General features: G+C 50.2%; 1 protein-coding gene across 1 annotated transcript in view; it reads left to right on the plus strand.

The window, feature by feature from the left end:
• TPST2 (tyrosylprotein sulfotransferase 2) overlaps positions 1-16,561 on the plus strand; it is a 49,886-nt gene extending 33,325 nt beyond the window's left edge. The window contains exons 2-6 of the mRNA XM_066370605.1: positions 2,859-3,764; positions 7,754-7,952; positions 10,949-10,999; positions 14,367-14,415; positions 16,060-16,561. Coding sequence (XP_066226702.1) covers positions 2,923-3,764; positions 7,754-7,952; positions 10,949-10,999; positions 14,367-14,408 — 1,134 coding nt within the window. The 5' untranslated portion in view covers positions 2,859-2,922 and the 3' untranslated portion in view covers positions 14,409-14,415; positions 16,060-16,561. The remainder of the gene's footprint in view (positions 1-2,858; positions 3,765-7,753; positions 7,953-10,948; positions 11,000-14,366; positions 14,416-16,059) is intronic.
• Positions 16,562-18,496: the final 1,935 nt, after the last annotated feature.

Raw genomic sequence — 18,496 nt, forward strand, 5'->3', positions numbered from 1 at the left:
TTTCTGTCAGACCAGGTGACTTCAGATCCCAGCTGTGACATTTGGGCACAGATGGTCTCCCCCAGCACTGCACCCTCTCGCTGCTCCGAGGGGGCCAAGCCCCCTCTGTGGCACCCACCCCTAATGCAGCAGCTCCTGTGCTCTGCAGGGGTCAGCGGACAGGCAGCCTTGGTGAGCGGCCACCGGGGCTGGAGTTCAGGAACAAGGGTGCCCAGGGGCGGTCAGTGCAGCCCCAAGGTCCCCTGAGTCCCAGCCGCTCTTGAGACAGTCCCAGGCACAGTCACCTCCACAGCCCAGTCTCCATTATTGGTGGCTCAGCAAAGCCCCGGGCGGCGGCCGGTGGCCAGTGGCCCAGCCCTCCACGTCCCACTTTCCAGTGCCGGTGCTTTTGGTCTGCTCAGCGCTTCACACAAGCTCCCTGAACCTCATAATAGCTCCCGGAGTAAAGGTTATTATTATCTCTTTTTTATTTTTGGAGGAGAGAACGGAAGTTCAGAATGACGAAGTCCTTTGTCCAGCCACCAGCTGGCCAGCGGCAAGAGCAGGAATTGAACTTAGAGCTGTTGGGCTCCCGAGTCAGAGGCTCTTCCCCCTCTCCTCACTGCCTGGATGCCATGCCGGAACACCTCCCCTGACGGAGTCTAGTGGAAGGTGGGGTGGAGCACAGGCCCAGGTCTCTGGGCTGTGCCCTCTGGCCCCTCCCAGAGAGTGGCTCTGGGTGCCCAGGAAACTGCTATCTGTACTGTGGGTTGCCAGCTGTCAAGTCACCCTCCAGGTCTCTGCTGCCTTCTGCTCATGTCTGACCTGCCTGCTCTGAGTATTTTCCTGTGGTGGCAGAGATAGGCCTCTTGCTGGGACCTGTCCAAGGACAGTGACCAGCTCAGCCACAGCCTGGTCACTCCGGCCGTGGGACCTTTGGCAGGTTGCTGCTTCTCTCTGAGCCACTGAGATGAGGCAGTCCTACCCCAGAGGTCAGGGAGACCTTCTGGAGGGACACATAGAAAAAGCCTTAGCAAAACACGTGCTCAACAAATGTAACCACACAGACATCAGGGGCTCTGTTTTGAGGAGCTATTGCCAAATGAGTGACCAGTATTAAGCAAAACTGGTGAGTTGGTAATGCTTTTCTTATTTTGCTGATCCCATCCTACAGGGGTTCCCTGCCCCCTGGCTTTTAGTATCCAAAATCACTTCTAACCCCAAAGAAGCTTAAAAGGACAGCAGTTACCCCCCCCCCCCAAATTTGTGGTTTCACCTTTCCTGATTTCAGTTACCTTTGGTCAACCATGGTCCAAAAATATTGAATGGGAAGTTCTGGAAATAACTCATCAGTTTGTGCACCCTTCTGGAGAAATCTCTCACAGTCCCACTTGGGATGTGAATCTTCCCTTTGTTCAGCATGTCGACGCTGGGTTGCTTCCTCCCGTAGTAGCCATCTTGGTGATGAGAGATCACTGTCATAGTATCACAATGCTTGTGACCCTTGCTTTACTTACTAATGGCCCAAAAGTGCAAAAGTAGTTTACACTTTATCAGAGGTATGTATGGATAGGAAAAAACACAGCATGTATAGGGTTCAGTACTATTTGTGACTTCAGGCGTCCCCTGGGGGTCTTGGAGTGGCCCCCGGGATAAGGGGGGACTACTGCAGGCACACCCATGTGCACACACGGTAATGTTCACGCTGTACTTTACTTTCCCGAATGATCCCCTTTTCTCCCTCTCTGCATCCCCCATCACCGTCTTTCCCCCCAAGCTCCTCTCCCTCACTCCCCTCTAAGCATCGGGAAGAAAGGGTGGCTGACAGTTCCTCAGGGGAATTGGCCCTGAACCAATAGTTGGCAGACTTCTCGTCTCAGGAGTAAGTGGAGAGTATCAGTGAGCAGCTAAAGAAGCCCCTTGGGGGGACTTCTGAGTGGCTTCATGTCCTGTACAGCCTCCTTCCTCCCCCGGAAGTAGTCCTGGAATTAGATTTTCCCACCCCAGATCCTGAATTCCGGGCACTGATGAGCCCCCCAAATTGTCAGCAGCAAGTTTCTCAGGAGAGGGTCCTCAGCTATGTTCTGATGCTTGGAGGCCAGTGACCCCAGGAGGAGACACCTTTGCTTTTCAGTCACTTCTAGAACCTTTGATGTCAGTGGACCCACCCATCTTTGCAGGGAGGAAACTGTGGGAGGAAGTGACTCTCCCAAAGCCATGTGGCCAGGAAATGCCAGGGCCTCTCAGCAGTTTCGATCCCATACAGAACCAGGTATGCCTGGCTCCCAGAATGCCCAGAGACCTCAAACTGTGACTTTGATTCTGGAAAGAAATCAGAGAGGAAACCACAGTGATCATTTCATAGCCCTTAGTCTGTGCCAGGCCTTGCTCATTCGACCAAGGTGCATTCCATAAATACTTACTGAGTACCTACTAGGTGCCAGGCACTGTACTAGGAGCTGGGAGACAGCCGTGAACAAAATAGGCAAAAACCCTGTTGCTACAAAACGATGTGCTGCCGGACTAATCCACATTTTGATTGTCAATTTAAAAATAAGTAGTATTCCCTCCATTGATCAGATGAGGAAATTGAGGCACTGAGTGAGTGGTTAAGGAACTGGGGAAGGCCCCACAGGTAGGGAGTGGTTAGAAGGGATTTGAACCCAGGCCATCTGGCCCCAGAGACCCTGGGGGGTGATGACAGCACCTACCCCTGGGGAGGTTGGAGGACCTTATGAGTGAGATGGACAAAGTGCCCATCTGGGTGAGTGAGTACTCTGCCATGTCAACATTGTCGTGTTTGCGGTCTTTGGGGCCTATGTGGCAAAGAGCCCCTAGCGCGCAGGTCTCCCTGACCACACGTACCCCTCTCTCCCCAGATGTGAACTCCGCAGAACTCCCGCTGACCTGTCGCTAAAGCAGGCCCCCCACCCCAGGCCCAGCATGCGCCTGTCGGTGCGGAGGGCGCTGCTGGCCGCCGGCTGCGCCCTGGGCCTGATCCTGGCGTTCCAGCTAGGACAGCAGGTGCTGGAGTGCCGGGCGCTGCTGGAGGGCTCGCGGAGTCCCCGGCGCACCATGCGGCCAGAGCAGGAGGACCTGGTGATGGTGGGCACGGACCACGTGGAGTACCGCTATGGCAAGGGCATGCCACTCATCTTTGTGGGCGGAGTGCCCCGCAGCGGCACCACACTGATGCGCGCCATGCTGGACGCCCACCCTGAGGTGCGCTGCGGCGAGGAAACCCGCATCATCCCCCGTGTGCTGGCCATGCGCCAGGCCTGGTCCAAGTCCGGCCGGGAGAAGCTGCGGTTGGACGAGGCTGGTGTGACGGACGAGGTGCTGGACGCTGCCATGCAGGCCTTCATCCTGGAGGTGATCGCCAAGCACGGCGAGCCGGCCCGCGTGCTCTGTAACAAGGACCCCTTTACACTCAAGTCCTCGGTCTACCTGTCACGCCTGTTCCCCAACTCCAAGTTCCTGCTGATGGTGCGGGACGGCCGGGCCTCTGTGCACTCAATGATCACTCGCAAGGTCACCATTGCAGGCTTTGACCTCAGCAGCTATCGTGACTGCCTCACCAAGTGGAACAAGGCCATCGAGGTGATGTACGCCCAGTGCATGGAGGTGGGCAAGGACAAGTGCCTTCCGGTTTACTACGAGCAGCTGGTTCTGCACCCCAGGCGCTCCCTCAAGCTCATCCTGGACTTCCTCGGCATCGCCTGGAGTGACACTGTTCTGCATCATGAGGACCTCATTGGCAAGCCCGGTGGTGTCTCCTTGTCTAGGTGAGTGGACCCCCTGACGGTTTGCCCAGATCCCTGGTCCTGGGTTGGAAGCACTTGATAGAAAAATGGGCTCCCTGTCTCCCAGCTCTGTGGCCATGGGTAAGTCACTATGCCTCTCTGAACCTTCGCCTCCTCTGTTGTATTGGAGAAGAACTAGGAAGGGGGGTGGTTAGGAACAGAGCCATCAACCGGATCTCTCATCTCCTAGTTCTGTTGCGTTGGGCAAGTCACTGTACCACTCTGAGTCTCAGCTTCATTACCCAAAAAGAGTACGCAATCACTCTTTTCTGGCAGAATCGGCAAACTTCGAATATACTTGGTAGTAAGGCTGTAGAGGGTGAAGGTGCAGGACACAGATTCTGGAACCAAGCTGTTTGGGTTTGGATCCCAGCTCCGCTACTTCCTAGCTGTGTGACGGTGAACAAGTGACTCAACTTCTCTGAGCCTCCACTTCATCATCTGTAACATGGGGCTATAATCTATCTACCTTATAGATAGATACCTGTGGCCCTGGCTGTTTGGCTCAGCGGTAGAGCGTCGGCCTGGCGTGCGGGGGACCCGGGTTCGATTCCCGGCCAGGGCACATAGGAGAAGCGCCCATTTGCTTCTCCACCCCCACCCCCTCCTTCCTCTCTGTCTCTCTCTTCCCCTCCCGCAGCCAAGGCTCCATTGGAGCAAAGATGGCCCGGGCGCTGGGGATGGCTCCTTGGCCTCTGCCCCAGGCGCTAGAGTGGCTCTGGTCGCAGCAGAGCGACTCCCTGGAGGGGCAGAGCATCGCCCCCAGGTGGGCAGAGCGTCGCCCCTGGTGGGCGTGACGAGTGGATCCCGGTCGGGCGCATGCGGGAGTCTGTCTGACTGTCTCTCCCTGTTTCCAGCTTCAGAAAAATACAAAAAAAAAATAAAAAAATAGATAGATACCTGTGAGTATCAATAGGATAATTTTTTTTTTTTTTTGTATTTTTCTGAAGCTGGAAACGGGGAGAGACAGACAGACAGACTCCTACATGCGCCCGACCGGGATCCACCTGGCACGCCCACCAGGAGGCAATGCTCTGCCCCTCCCGGGCATCACTCTGTTGCGACCAGAGCCACTCTAGCACCTGAGGCAGAAGCCAAGGAGCCATCCCCAGCGCCCAGGCCATCTTTGCTCCAATGGAGCCTGCTGCAGGAGGGGAAGAGAGAGACAGAGAGGAAGGAGAGGGGGAGGGGTGGAGAAGCAGATGGGTGCTTCTCCTGTGTGCCCTGGCCGGGAATCGAACCCGGGACTTCTGCATGCCAGGCCGACGCTCTACCACTGAGCCAACCGGCCAGGGCCAATAGGATAATATTTTATACATATTAGGGGCTACTATTATTTCTATGGTTAGTGTTGATAATTGCTTGTATTGTAGTATCCCCACCATCATTATCATTTCATAAGTGCCTACTATATGGCAAGCCCTGGGTTAAACCCCCAACAAACATTATTCCTTTAATCCCCATAGCAACCTGAGGACATAGGAACTTTGCTTATCCCTTTTACAGATGGAGAAACTGGATCTCAGAGAGAAATTACTGGCTAAACGCCACACAGCTAGGAACATGTGGTGCCAGCATTTGAGCCCAGGTCTGTTGGCCTCCAGAGGGTATGCTCTCAAGCTCTCTGTGTCCGGGACCCCTCCTCCTCCCCCCTGATGTCCCTTGCTTTCTCCCTTCCTCCTTTGGGAGGCTGTCCCTCTCCTACGACCCAGAGCACTCAGACAGCGCAAGGTGAGAGAGAGCCATCTCCCGTCTCCAGCCTGCTCAGGCCAGAACATCCCGTAGAACCCAATGGAAGGGTGGTCCTTCCTGGGACCCACCTCCCTGTTTCCTTTGTGGCCAGTTCCTGCCAGTCTACATCACCAAGAGCTCCTGAGCCCAGAGCGGAGCTGGGGGCTTACCCCGGCCAGTTAGTGCTAGAGCTGAGATTTTGTAAATTTTCATGACAAAACATCAGATTACCACAGAGTCACATCTTTATTGTAAGGAATTGGAAAAATACACAAAACAAAAGACAAAACCCATAATCCCACCACCCGGATTTTGACAAATGGCCTGCTAGTCCTTTGTCAGGAGATATTGACAACCACAGAGGCCTGGCAAACTGTTCCCCTGTAACCTGTTTTCACTTTGTACTTGGGACCCCTTGCCTGTGGCCCCGGCACTCTTCTGCAGCGTCGTTTTGGATGGCTATATAATATTCCACTATGTGAGTCACCATATTCTAATCACCATCCCCTGTTTGGGGGCACGGGTTATTTCTAGTTTTGTTGCCTCATATCAAGCACTGCTCCCATTCCCGTTCTGAGATGCATCTGTGTCATTCCTGTCCCGGAGACACAGGGTTGTGGCAGAGCCCACGCACCTATTGGCGATTGCTGACACATTGGCTTCAGCTGAGGTTCAAATCCAGGTCTGCAGATCCAAACCCATGGACTCCCCCCTCCCCTGCCATCCACACCCTTGTAGCCTCTCTTGTCCTCACTCCTGGTCCTGTCTTCCTTTTGCCACATCTTTTTGTTTCTGTTCTTCTCCCCCCATGTTCCCTTAGTCGGGATGGAAGTATCTAGAAATAGGCTTTCGATCCTGGGAGTTCTCCACCCTCCATCCTGCAAGGTCCCTGAACTAGAACTGGTAGGATCTTCACGATCAGATGGCTGGGTCAGCCCGATACAGGGGCGAGTAAGGAGGTGCGTGCAAGGCAATGGCTGCTCGTTGCTGTAGTTCAAAACAACCTAACCGTCCATCTCTAGGCAGATGGAAAACTAAGCTATGGAGGAATGCTGCGCAGCTGGAAAAAAGAATGTTGAATAGGAAAAAAAGTTGCCAATACCTATAGCATACAATTTTGTTTTAGAAACTACAGACAAAACCATAGATTTTCTGTGTGGGGCAGGGGAGGGAAGGAGAGCGAGAAAGCTGACACTTATTGAGACCTTATGATGTTCCATATATTCTTCTATTATTAACTCATTTGCTTGTGTTAATTCACTTACTGCCCAGTACAGCCCAGCAAGATGAGTCCTATCCTTATTCTCATTTGTAGACGAGGACACTGAGGCTCAGAGTGGTTCAGCTGGCATTTGCACCCAGACACTCTGGCTCCTGAGTCAGCTCTTAGCCGCTCTGCTATTTAAAGCACAGGAAAAACATTGGAAGGATGTGCTCCAAAGTGCCAAGGCTGGGTCCCCATAGAAAGCTGATGGACTGGGAGTGCTGACCACAGGGACTCTTAGCCTTGCCATTAGTGTTTTATAACCATTTCCCAAGAACAAAATATCCATCTCAGTCACATAAAAATTTAAGCACCGGCCCTGGCCGGTTGGCTCAGCTGTAGAGCGTCGGCCTAGCGTGCGGAGGACCCGGGTTTGATTCCCGGCCAGGGCACACAGGAGAAGCGCCCATTTGCTTCTCCACCCCTCCGCTGCGCCTTCCTCTCTGTCTCTCTCTTCCCCTCCCGCAGCCAAGGCTCCATTGGAGCAAAGATGGCCCGGGCGCTGGGGATGGCTCTGTGGCCTCTGCCTCAGGCGCTAGAGTGGCTCTGGTCGCAACATGGCGACACCCAAGATGGGCAGAGCATCGCCCCCTGGTGGGCAGAGCGTCGCCCCTGGTGGACGTGCCGGGTGGATCCCGGTCGGGCGCATGCGGGAGCCTGTCTGACTGTCTCTCCCTGTTTCCAGCTTCAGAAAAATGCAAAAAAAAAAAAAAAAAAAAAAAATTTAAGCACCAACAGAGTTCACTTCCTCTTACTTTCTTCTGACTTCCCATCACATGCTGTTATCCCCACTGTACAGAGGAGGTGTGATGAGGCCAAGTGACTCATCCACAGTCTCAGAGTTGATGGAGGCAGAGCTGGCTGGGGGCAAGGTCCCCCCAGTCATTCCTACTGTTGCAGAGTGACTGAGCAGGGAGCCCACCCAGGTGCCATCTGGGTGTACTCGGGTACCCTCCAGCCTGTCTTCTCTCCCCAGGATCGAGCGGTCCACAGACCAGGTCATCAAGCCTGTCAACCTGGAAGCACTCTCCAAGTGGACTGGTCACATCCCAAGGGACGTGGTAAGGGACATGGCCCAGATCGCCCCCATGCTGGCTCGGCTTGGCTATGACCCCTACGCAAACCCTCCCAACTACGGCAACCCTGACCCCATCGTCATCAACAACACGCACCGGGTGAGTGTGCGCACGCATGTAGAGGTATATTATACCTTTGGGCTGCGGCAGGGGAGCAAGCCCCAGCTATCCGAGGAAACGGATTCCTAAGCTATGGCCAGGAATACATGGTGAATCGTGTGACTGTTCTATTTCCATTTTTGCTTGGGCTACAAGGAAGCTCAAAGCCAACTGTCTCTCACACTCTCTAGCATCTAACCCTCAGGCCCATCTGTGTACAGTTCTTCCTTGTTTCTCTACTCTTATTTACCCTCTCCCCCTATTTCCCTGGCTGTTGGTTTGTCTGTTTATAAATTACTTCAAACCTTTGTTGAGAGGGGCATGAATAAACTTTTGGTCCCTTTATTGCCCCCGTAAGGTTGTAATGTTGATTTCTCAGACAAGTATGAGTTCAGGACAGTTGAAATTACTTAAAGTTCTCCTTAGTGAAGGTGATCAAGGGAAATGACTTTGACAAGATGTTTTATGAGCATTAAAAAAAGTAGGCTAATTCTGGAAAAGAGAAGAGCCCATGGTTTCATGGTCTTATTTACATGTTGCTGTCATAGCTTCCCGTTTACTTTGGCTGTTGTGTTCTGACTTCCTCAGAGGCACTCAGTCAGTGGAAATGTTTGAAAATGGAACCCAGGCCTGAGGAAGAGCCCTGCTAGCCTGCAGGATTCTTAAGCCATGCTCAGCATTTTAAACATGTGCTGATTTTGTTGTTGTTGTATTTCTCTGAAGCGAGAAGCAGGGAGACAGAGAGACAGACTTCAGCATGAGCCCGACCGGGATCCACCTGGAAAGCCCACCAGGGGGCGATGCTCTGCCCATCTGGGGTGTTGCTCTGTTGCAACCAGAGCCATTCTAGAGCCTAAGGTGGAGGCCATGGAGCCATCCTCAGCGCCTGGGCCAACTTTGCTCCAATGGAGCCTTGGCTGCAGGAGGGGAAGAGAGAGAAAGAGAGAAAGGAGAGGTGGAAGTGTGGAGAAGCAGGTGGGTGCTCCTCCTGTATGCCCTGGCCAGGACCTGAACCTGGAACCTCCACACGCAGGGCCAGTGCTCTACCACTGGGCCAGCCAGCCAGGGCTTTGCTGATTTTAAACAGTAACCAGTTCTTGTGTTGTATCACAAAGGGAGAAAAAGTCATTTTACTTTAAGCCTCCTTTAATACTTCTGTTGACTCAAGGAGAAAGACCCTTGGAGCTGACAAGTTTTTAACTCCTCTCCAAGATGTGCAAGCTTTACTTTTAACAGAGCGAATGTGCTAGCACTGAGTTTTGGGGGCATGCCCTCAGAATTGCAAGGTAAGGCCATCTGTGGGTTTCTTTACATCCTCTTTCCCACGACACTAGTGGATTTTGAAAACATCTATTTGTGGAAATTCTCAGGGATCCAATATTGATATCCAGACCACATTGACAGTGTAGACATGTGCAACCTGGGTGTGGTTTATCTGATTATTTTTATTATAAATGTTTATTGTTACTTTTTAATTTAAATTTTTTAACAGTTATTGTTCTTTAAACTGTACTTATGTGTTTTATATACTTTTCTGTACATAGGCTATATTTCACAATAAAAAATTTAATTAACTGGATTATAAAAAACAAACACAAGTGGAACTCTCCTTAAAATGACCTTGACATCCAGCCCCCTGGTGCAGCGGGGACTGAGGGGGGCCGGATGAAGACCTCAGCACCACCAGGCGGGCTCTCCTCGCTCCTCGTTCTCAGCCAGCGGCCAGTGGCAGCTCCTTGGAAGTCTCTGAAGGAGCTTGAGGCCCCTGTCTCGCCCCCTGACTGGGGTCAGAAGCTCCTGCGTCAGGGCCTGACCTGTGCTGTATAAAAACCTCTGCTGAGCATCAGTGGTTAAGATCAGCTCTCTGCAGCTCTGTTGTGTTTGAAATGGAAGATGTCTCTAGTTTTCTTCCAGTGAGCTCTCCTCTCGAGGGTTTCCATGGTCTTGGCAACTGCCAGACAGCTGTCTAGTCTTTACAGTGGTTTTGATATTAGCACAGTGTTCCCTCATTGAAAGCCATGTGTGTGTGTGCGTGTATGTATGTTTCTATGTATACTGTAGACACCGTGTTCCTGTAATGGATCATGGGGTGCTGTAAACTCAGTGACTGAAAGGACACCAATGTTAATGAAATTGTCTATACCTGCACTATCCATTACAGCCACTGCCTACTAACCTTGTATGGCCATTGAAATGTGACTAGTCCAAACTGAGAGGTGCTGTAAGTGTAAAATACCCACAGCATTTTAAAGTTCTAGTACAAAAAAAAAGTACGTACAACTTCTCATTAATCATTTTTTTCTTGATTACCTGTTACAATATATTGTTTTAGATATAAGAAGTTAAATAAAAGATTACTAGAATTAATTTTAGCTGATTCACTTTTTTAAAATGTGGCTACTAGAAAATTCAAAATTATGTAGTTGATTCACTTTATAGTCTATTGGACAGTGCTGGTCTGTACTGTGTCTTTATATCGCAAGATAGTGGAAGGGCCTGGAATTTTGTTTCCTACCTCAGGGTTGTTGTCCTGGCTGTGTCTTCTACCTGAAATGCTTTTCCTGCAGAGCTTAGCCTGGCTGGTTTTCTTTGTCACTGAGGTCACCAATTCTAAGAGGCCCTTTTTAACCACCACTCAAAAGAAGCCCAAGTTTCTGCTGATCACATCCCCTGTTTTTCTTTGTAGCTTCCTGTGTTTTGATGTGTTCTTATTTATTTGTGTTTATTGTTACTTGAGGATAGTCTGACTTGTGAGAACAAGAATTTTAATTGCCTGGTTAACATCCTACCCCTTAGAGCTTAGAATAATGCCTAAAATAAGAGGAACTCAATAATTATTTGTTGGATAGGTGTATAGAAGGATGGATGAGTGGGTGGGTGGGTGGGTGAGTATGTGGGTGGGTAGATGGATGGGATGTGGATGGATGTGGAGGTAATGGGCTAAATTTTACTTTTGATCATTTCCATGAAATTAATATTTCTTTTCTTATTCTTAGGTCTTGAAAGGAGACTATAAAACACCAGCCAACCTGAAAGGATATTTTCAGGTTAGACACCCCAAGGGGAATTCTGATTTCTGTTTATCCAGCCGCACCACTAGCTGCATGCCTTTGGACACTTCATTCTCTACTATGGGTGATAGCTTCCTCATCAGAAAATTGGGTGGGGGTGGGGGTCAGGCCAGAGGCTCCCTAAGTGTCTGATCCAGCTGGGGCCAGGTCTCATCCTCCCTTTGGCCCGAACCCCCTCCTTTACCTGGTCTCCGGGCTTGAAAGCCGTTAAAGGGACTTGGGAGCTTTTTGTCTTTAGCCTTAAATTTATTTTTATTTAAAGCAGCAATTCCCAAACACAACCCACAGCTAAATTTCCATCAGTCTGCCAAAAGATGAGAAATGGGAGGGTCAGGTGACACAGGTCTATATGCAAACGTACAGGTACATAGGCTTCTGTATCCCGTGCACATCCCCGTGGCTGTGCAGCTCATGTGTCCAGGAGCGGTCCGTGGACCTCTGGTCTTAGAGCACTCCTTTGCAAGTGAAGTGGTGGTGCTAAAATTACTAGTTTCAAATTGTGTGTGTTTTATTTAACTTGGCAAATAAAGGGCAGCCCCCCCCCCCCATGCCAGTCCTCAATTTACTTACCAAGTTAAGAAATGATTGCCCAGGGGACAGAGCTTTTGTGTACATCTCCCTTTTTTGGGGAGGCATCCACACTCCCGCTGTGGGACTCAGAGACCCGTCGCTTGTCACTGTGTAATAACGTTGCCAGGATTAGTCAGCACTAATTCCTTATCTGTTTTAACTGAAAAGGTAAAGTAACAAGAACAGCCAGCAGAAGCAGACTGTGAAACCACAGTCAGAAACGCTTTTCATTTTTGCATGTTGCTTTTGTTGCCCACTGAATATGCATTTTTGCATTTGTGGTAGTTCCAACATACAAGCAGCTTTCTTCTGCTTTCCTAAGGTTTTTCTGTCTGGTGGGTTTCTCATTTGCCATTGTGGGTGGCCACTCAGTACTGCCTGCAATGCATTATTTTCATGTGCTACCAGTGACTTAGCTGTTGCCCCAAGATCGTTTACATTTTTTGGAAACATCCTGATTCTGTCATGCACACATCACCCTGATTTTGCCTCTCCTTTTGTGGGCCAGGGGTTGGGATGGGGCTCTGTTAAATCATTTTCTAGAAGACATTTTTTTAAGCGAGAGACAGATAGAGAAGGAGAGAGATAAGAAGTATCAACTCGCCTGACCAGGTGGTGGTACAGTGGATAGACAAGTATGAGAAAGCAATCAATGAACAACTAAGGTGCCGCAACAAAGAATTGATGCTTCTCATCTCTCTCCCTTCCTGTCTGTCCCTAGCTGTCCATCACACTCTCTGTCTTTGTCACACATACACACACAGCATCAACTCGTAGTTGCAGCACTTTTTTAGTTATTCATTGATTGCTTCTCACTTGTGCTTTGACTGGAGGGCTGCAGCTGAGCCAGTGACCTCTTACTCAAGCCAGAAACCTTGGGCTTGAGACAGCAACATTGGTCTCACAGCAACGACTATGGAATCATCATGATGATCCCACACTGAAGCTGGATGAGCCTGCATTCAAGCCAGTTACCTTGAAGACCCTGGTATCTGGGACCTCAGGTAGCAGGCCGATGCTCTGTCCTCTGCACTGCCAGCGGTCAGGCTAGAATACACTCTTAAGCAGTAGAATCAGCAGGTAGAAGGGTCCGGAACTTTTTAAGCCTCTCAAACTACAAGGCTAAAATTGTTTCACATAAGAGTTGGACCAGTTTACAGCCTCCTGCAGTGTAGAGCATATTCAAGAGGCCCAGCTTGCCTGGGGCTGTTATTTGCTCTATAAGGAACAAAATTTGAAGGAACAGCATGTGCTCTGTCATCATGAGCACTCCCATCCTCAGGGGAGCTGCCCTGCGTGTTGCTTTTCACTCTCCTCCCCTCCCCTGTGCACATGACTACATTCAGGATATTGCAAAAGTTGGAAGTTACTGAAGGGCAACAGTTAAACAAATGGTGGCATGTACATTCTACAGAACCATATGTAATCATCCACAGTGGTCATTGTGAAACCAAAAAAATGGAAAAACATTAAGCCAGCAAAGCAAAGCAGCTGACACATTATGAATGTAACTAATGCAAAAATGTATGCTCACTCCCCTGGGCTCCAGACACCCGCCCCTCCCAGGCCTTTGCTGTTCCTCCGCCTGGGTGCTTTTTCTCCCTGCGCCCCCATCTCTGCGTGGCTGGACTCATTTTCATCTTTTAGATCTTTGCTTCTGGGGTGGTTTCGAACACTAACAAGCAATTCTCTGGTTTTCTGGACACCGACTGGGTGTTTAATAACTCAATTCATTTCTGACACTGACTCGCAGAGATAGCATCAGATCCTGCAGGTTAAGGGTCCAGTCCCGTAGAGTGCCCCCTCCTTCAGATGCCACCTGCGATGAGGTGCCCAGGATACCCACATTTCTGCCCAGGCAACTAAACATTTGGGGGTTTCCCACAACCCCTGTGCCTCAGGTGTGACAATTCTCTAGAACAACTCAAAGGAGTCAGGAAAATACTTCACTTCCTAGATCAGCAGTTTATTATAAAGATTATAATTTAGGAACAGTCAAATGGAAGAGATGCGGAGGGGAGGGCATGGGGGAGGGGAACTTTCATGTCCTCTCTGGGTGCACCACCCTCCCAGCACCCCAATGTGTTTACCAACCTGGAAACTCTCCAGACTCATTATTTAGGGATTTCTGTGGAGGTTTCATGAAGTAGGCATGATCGATTCATCCATTGGCCATTGGTTGTTAACTCAATCTCCAGGCCCTCTCCCCTCCCCAAAGGCTGGGGAGTGTGGGGCTGAAATTTCCAACCCTTAAGTCACACCTTGATCTTTCTGGCAAACAGCTCCCCCATCCAGAAGCTCTCTCGGGTCCCCCAGCCACCGGTCTCCTCATTAGCATACAGAGGATGCTTGGAGATTCTTAGGGCTTTAGGAGCTGTGTGCCGGGAGCCCAGGACGAAGAGCGGATGTTTTCCATTGCACTACTGCTGAAATGTTGTCCCCGTGTAGTGGCTGGCCCTGGCCACCCTGTGTGAATTAGCCCAGCAATAGTCACTTGTATCAGCCCATTGTGTTGGCCTGTGTGTTTATTTCACAGTCTCTCCCCTTAGAATATAAGCTACATGCGACTGGGACTGGGTCTGTCAGGTTCACATATCCCAGCCCCCAGCACATAGTAGGTGTGCAGTAAACATTTGATGGGTGTGTGTGTGTGTGTGTGTGTGTGTGTGTGTGCGCGCACGCATACCTGTGACACTGAGGGCTGGACCTCAGGGCAGTGAGCCCCTGGCACCCCTGCTTGGCCGTGACCCCTTCCTCTGTCATTTTCTTCCAGGTGAACCAGAACAGCACCTCCTCCCACTTAGGAAGCTCATGATTTCCAGGTAGGCCTGCGGAGCCCTGCCTCTCCTGAGCCCCAGAGCCACTTCTCTAAAGGCCTGTCCTTCCAGAGCCTCCCTGGGGAGGAGTGTCCCCCAAGGTGGGCTGACCTAGCCCTCTAGGAGGTTTCCATGGTGACAGGCTGGGAAGCTATTTGTAGAATCAAGGCCTTGTCTCCTAGCCTGGACAGGGGTGGGGGCAGGGGCAATGCTGAGCCAACCAGAAGAAGGTTTGTCTGGCATTTGGAAGGGAGGACCAGTGTGATGGGACACTCTAGACCCATTTTTGCATAGAATGCTGTCTGCCAGTCCAGCTTCTATAAACAGCATCAGGTTGGGCCCAAAGCAATTAATGTTCTAATAATAGCCACGAGCAGCTCTGGTCTAAGAATAACCCCTACAGCAGTGGGCCAAGTGCTCCCCCTGTGTTACTCATATAACTCTCAGCATCCCTGGGAAGCAGGTGACACAACTGTCTCATTTTATAGAAGAGAAAACCGAATCCCAGAGAAGGGCTTTAACCTGCCCCAGGCAGACAGTCACTAAGTGGCAGATTGCCCTTGAAAGTCAGCTCCCCCAGAGGTTGCTTTTACCCAGCGAAGTCAAGGGCACATTTATCCGTCCATCCTTAGCTAAGGGTAGTGGAGCGGGTTCTGAATTTGGGTTTGAACTTCAGTCAAAGATTGAAGAACTCTAGGTCTGGCTCATTTCAGCCTCCATTTTTCACATCTGGAGAATGGGAACATCAGTGTCTACCTCTAAGTGTGGTTGTGAGACAAAGTGAGCTGACCTAGGTCGGAGTGCAGGGTCCTCGCTGTGGACATGGGCAGTGGAGTCAAGAACCCAGTGAGTGAGCTCACTTCTGTGTCCCCAGCCTTTCTGAATGAGCTCAGGGAAACTGGGGGGACTTGGAGAGAGGTGGGGACAAGGGACAAACTCGTGTGGGTATTTCCCCTCGTCTTTTGGATGGAAACAGCTTCTATCCCAGACCCTACTTTTAGTCTCTTTATCTTATTTTTAAATAGCCAGCATAATTTTTTCATTTTTAAAAAACATCCACTTTGCTCCAGCCTACAAAGCTGGAAACACCCAGTCCCTGTCATTATCAGGGTTCCCATCTTGAATCATGCTAAGATCACGGAGTTCCGTCCAATTCCAGAGAAAAGAACCCTCACGTGGAAAACAGGTTTTCTCCATGTTTTCCTCTTACACTATTCCCCTTGCTCTGTTTCGGTGGATTTATTGAATATTAGTAGAATGCTGAACCTTTTCCCTGAGAAAACCCAGATGGATTCCTCGCTTTTCTGTTTAAACGAGAGACCACATACAGGATGTGTTAGCTAAATTCCTGGTGTAGAATTGGCCATGAATAATGCTAATCCTTCCCTTGCCTCCAAACGTCCATTGGCATTTGCTCTTCATAAATCAGAAAAGTGCACCTTGGAGATCATGGGAGTGCAGGTTGAAATGTGAGCAGGAACCCAAGAAATGTAATTGAAACTCTCTCTGGCCATCTGGGATGCAGAGATAACCCCGCAATCTTATGCGAATGCATGAAGCCCATACGTTCTGCAATTACACGTATAAATATAATGATCTATTTCAGAATTGTTACTCTGGGCCTGATGTGGTTTTCTTTCTGACTTTTAGATCTCCGCAAGTGGCTTTGTTGCCAAGAAAGGAAGAAACTTTGCCTTGGAGTGGAAATCGGACCTCTAATCCAAGCATATTGCTTGCTATTAATCGCCAAAAAACGGGACTGCTGATGAGGAATGTATTTGCATATGTTTGCAAAGCCTGAATCATTGAAAACTGCCCTTGAAAACCCTCTACCTTCGGACACTGGGCCCGAGAACGAATAATACGGAAGTAGCCTGGCTTTTGAAACTTAGGTATTTTATATTTCTCCCCTCGAGAACTTTTTTTTCCTAAGAAGTGGATTTGCCGCCCCCTTCATTAGCAGGACCGCCTCGGTGGCTTTGTTTGCTGGGACAAGGCCTACAACCTGTGCCTCTCCTATTGACCGTTATTTTTTAATTCAAAGAATCTATTTAAAAATTTAATATATGAGACTTTCTTTGATTCCTCCTCAGTTCTCAATTTCACAGAGAAAAAAATTATATTATTTGAATAAAGAGAACAGGGACTCCTGTGTGTGCGCCTTACTGTGCAGGGTGAACAGATGCTGTTCGTCCGTTCAGAGTTCTGTCGGGCGGACGGATGGCAAGCAGAGGCCTGGAGAAAGGGTCCACGCAGGGCACAGCTCCGCTCCTGTGCCTGGGGTCCCCAAGGGCACCCTCAGGTGCAGTGACTTGCTGGGAGGACTCACAGAACTCAGGAAACCCATTAGAGTCATGTTTGTGGTTTTATTACAGCGAAAGGACACAGATGAGTATCAGCAAAGGCACATTGGGCAGAGGCCGGGAGGGACCAGGCGTGAGCTTCCAGGTGTCCTTTCCAAATGGAGTCGTAGGGACGCGCTTCATTGTCCTAGGAATGTTGTGCGACAACATGTATTCAGGGTTGCCACCCAGGAGACATCGCCTGAGCCTGGCTGTCCACCATTTTTCACTAGGCAGCTATCACGTAGCATAGGGGTGACTGCATCACTAACCTTGGTTACTTCGTCTGCCAGAGGTCACATGATACAACATGACCCAAGGTCCCCCGTCATAGGGCACCTTTTTGCATAGACTTTCTGGCCCGGTGTGGCTTTGGGTGCCAGGTATTCAAAGACGCTCTTATTAGATACAATATTCCAAGAGCTTGGAGGCAGTCTCCTGGAGCCGGTCAAGGGCCAGTCCTTTGGTATGTGTGGGGTTGGAACTCTGCAAACCGGCTGTGTTAACCCTTTACTGCTCAGCCCCCAGATGCCAAGAGATGGACTGGGCTTAGAACTCAGAACAGTGTTGCAGCTTTAAGGACGGCAACAGTGAAGCTTTGGGAAGGAAGTGACTCACAGGGGCCTGGGGCATGGATGTTTGGAGTCAAGCCAGTTTACCAGCTAAGTGGCTCGAACCTTTATTTCTTTATCTGTAAAATAGGGAAGTTCAACTTTCTTGTCTCTCTGTGTCTTGAGCTGACGGGGGCGGGGGGCGGGGGTGGGGGGACGGGACAGTTGATGGAGTTATGAACACAGGAAGCTCATGGTCAGTGCTCCCTGGGAAGCAGAAGACATTTAGCCCCGTTCATTGTTCCACTCACTTTTGGTGCAAAACCAACCATCCCAAAACTGAGTGGCCTAATGCAATTTATTGTAAAATCTCTCAGCTCTGGGAGTTAACTGGAGTGAGCAGGGTGGTTCCCACAGCCAGATGGTGGCTGGAACTTCTGTCACCTGAAGGCTTTTTTGTTGGTATATCTGGTGCCTGGGCTGGGATGGTTGGAGCACTAGAGGCCTCTACTGGGCAGCTTTGTCATGTATCCTCTCCGCACAGCCAGCTTGGGCTTCCTCCTGGCATGGCGGTCTCAGGGTCGTCAGACTGCTGAGGTGGCAGCTGGCTTCTCCCCAGAGCAAGTGCTGCAAGAGGCCGGAAGCAGCACACCTGCCAGTCAGTTAAGGGACAGGCTTGGACTTGACGCGCTTCCAGTCCGGTTTGTCACAGCAGTTGTAGAGCTCTCCCACATCGCAGGCCGGAGAGAAACGGACTCCTTGACATTGCGAGGTGAGATCACAGTGTGGAAGAGCGGGAGGGAGACATGTTGCGGCCACCTGGAAAAGAGCAGCCACAGGCCTCATAGAAAACAATAGATCAACCTTACCTGCAGGTCATCACATAACCTATGAATTCATCAAATGTTCCCTTTCTTTAATTAAACATGTGACTATCAAATGTTCCCTTTATTCAATTAAGGTGCAAAATAAAGACCTAGCTTTCCTTTACTATTGAAATTATAACCCCCCCCCAAAAAAAAGCTAGGTCATCCAAAACCCCAGCCTCCACCTTGGAGCCAGGGACAGTCCTTCCTACGGATGGAGCCCTTCCAGGTCTCCCCAAGACCCAGATGTGGGCTTAGAACCAAGAGGACATCTCTTACCCTTTGTCCTCCTCTGTTCTAAGAAAACTCTTTCCTTCAGGTGAGAGCC

Source organism: Saccopteryx leptura, chromosome 2 (genome assembly GCF_036850995.1).
Source record: "Saccopteryx leptura isolate mSacLep1 chromosome 2, mSacLep1_pri_phased_curated, whole genome shotgun sequence".
Lineage (NCBI taxonomy): Eukaryota > Metazoa > Chordata > Mammalia > Chiroptera > Emballonuridae > Saccopteryx > Saccopteryx leptura.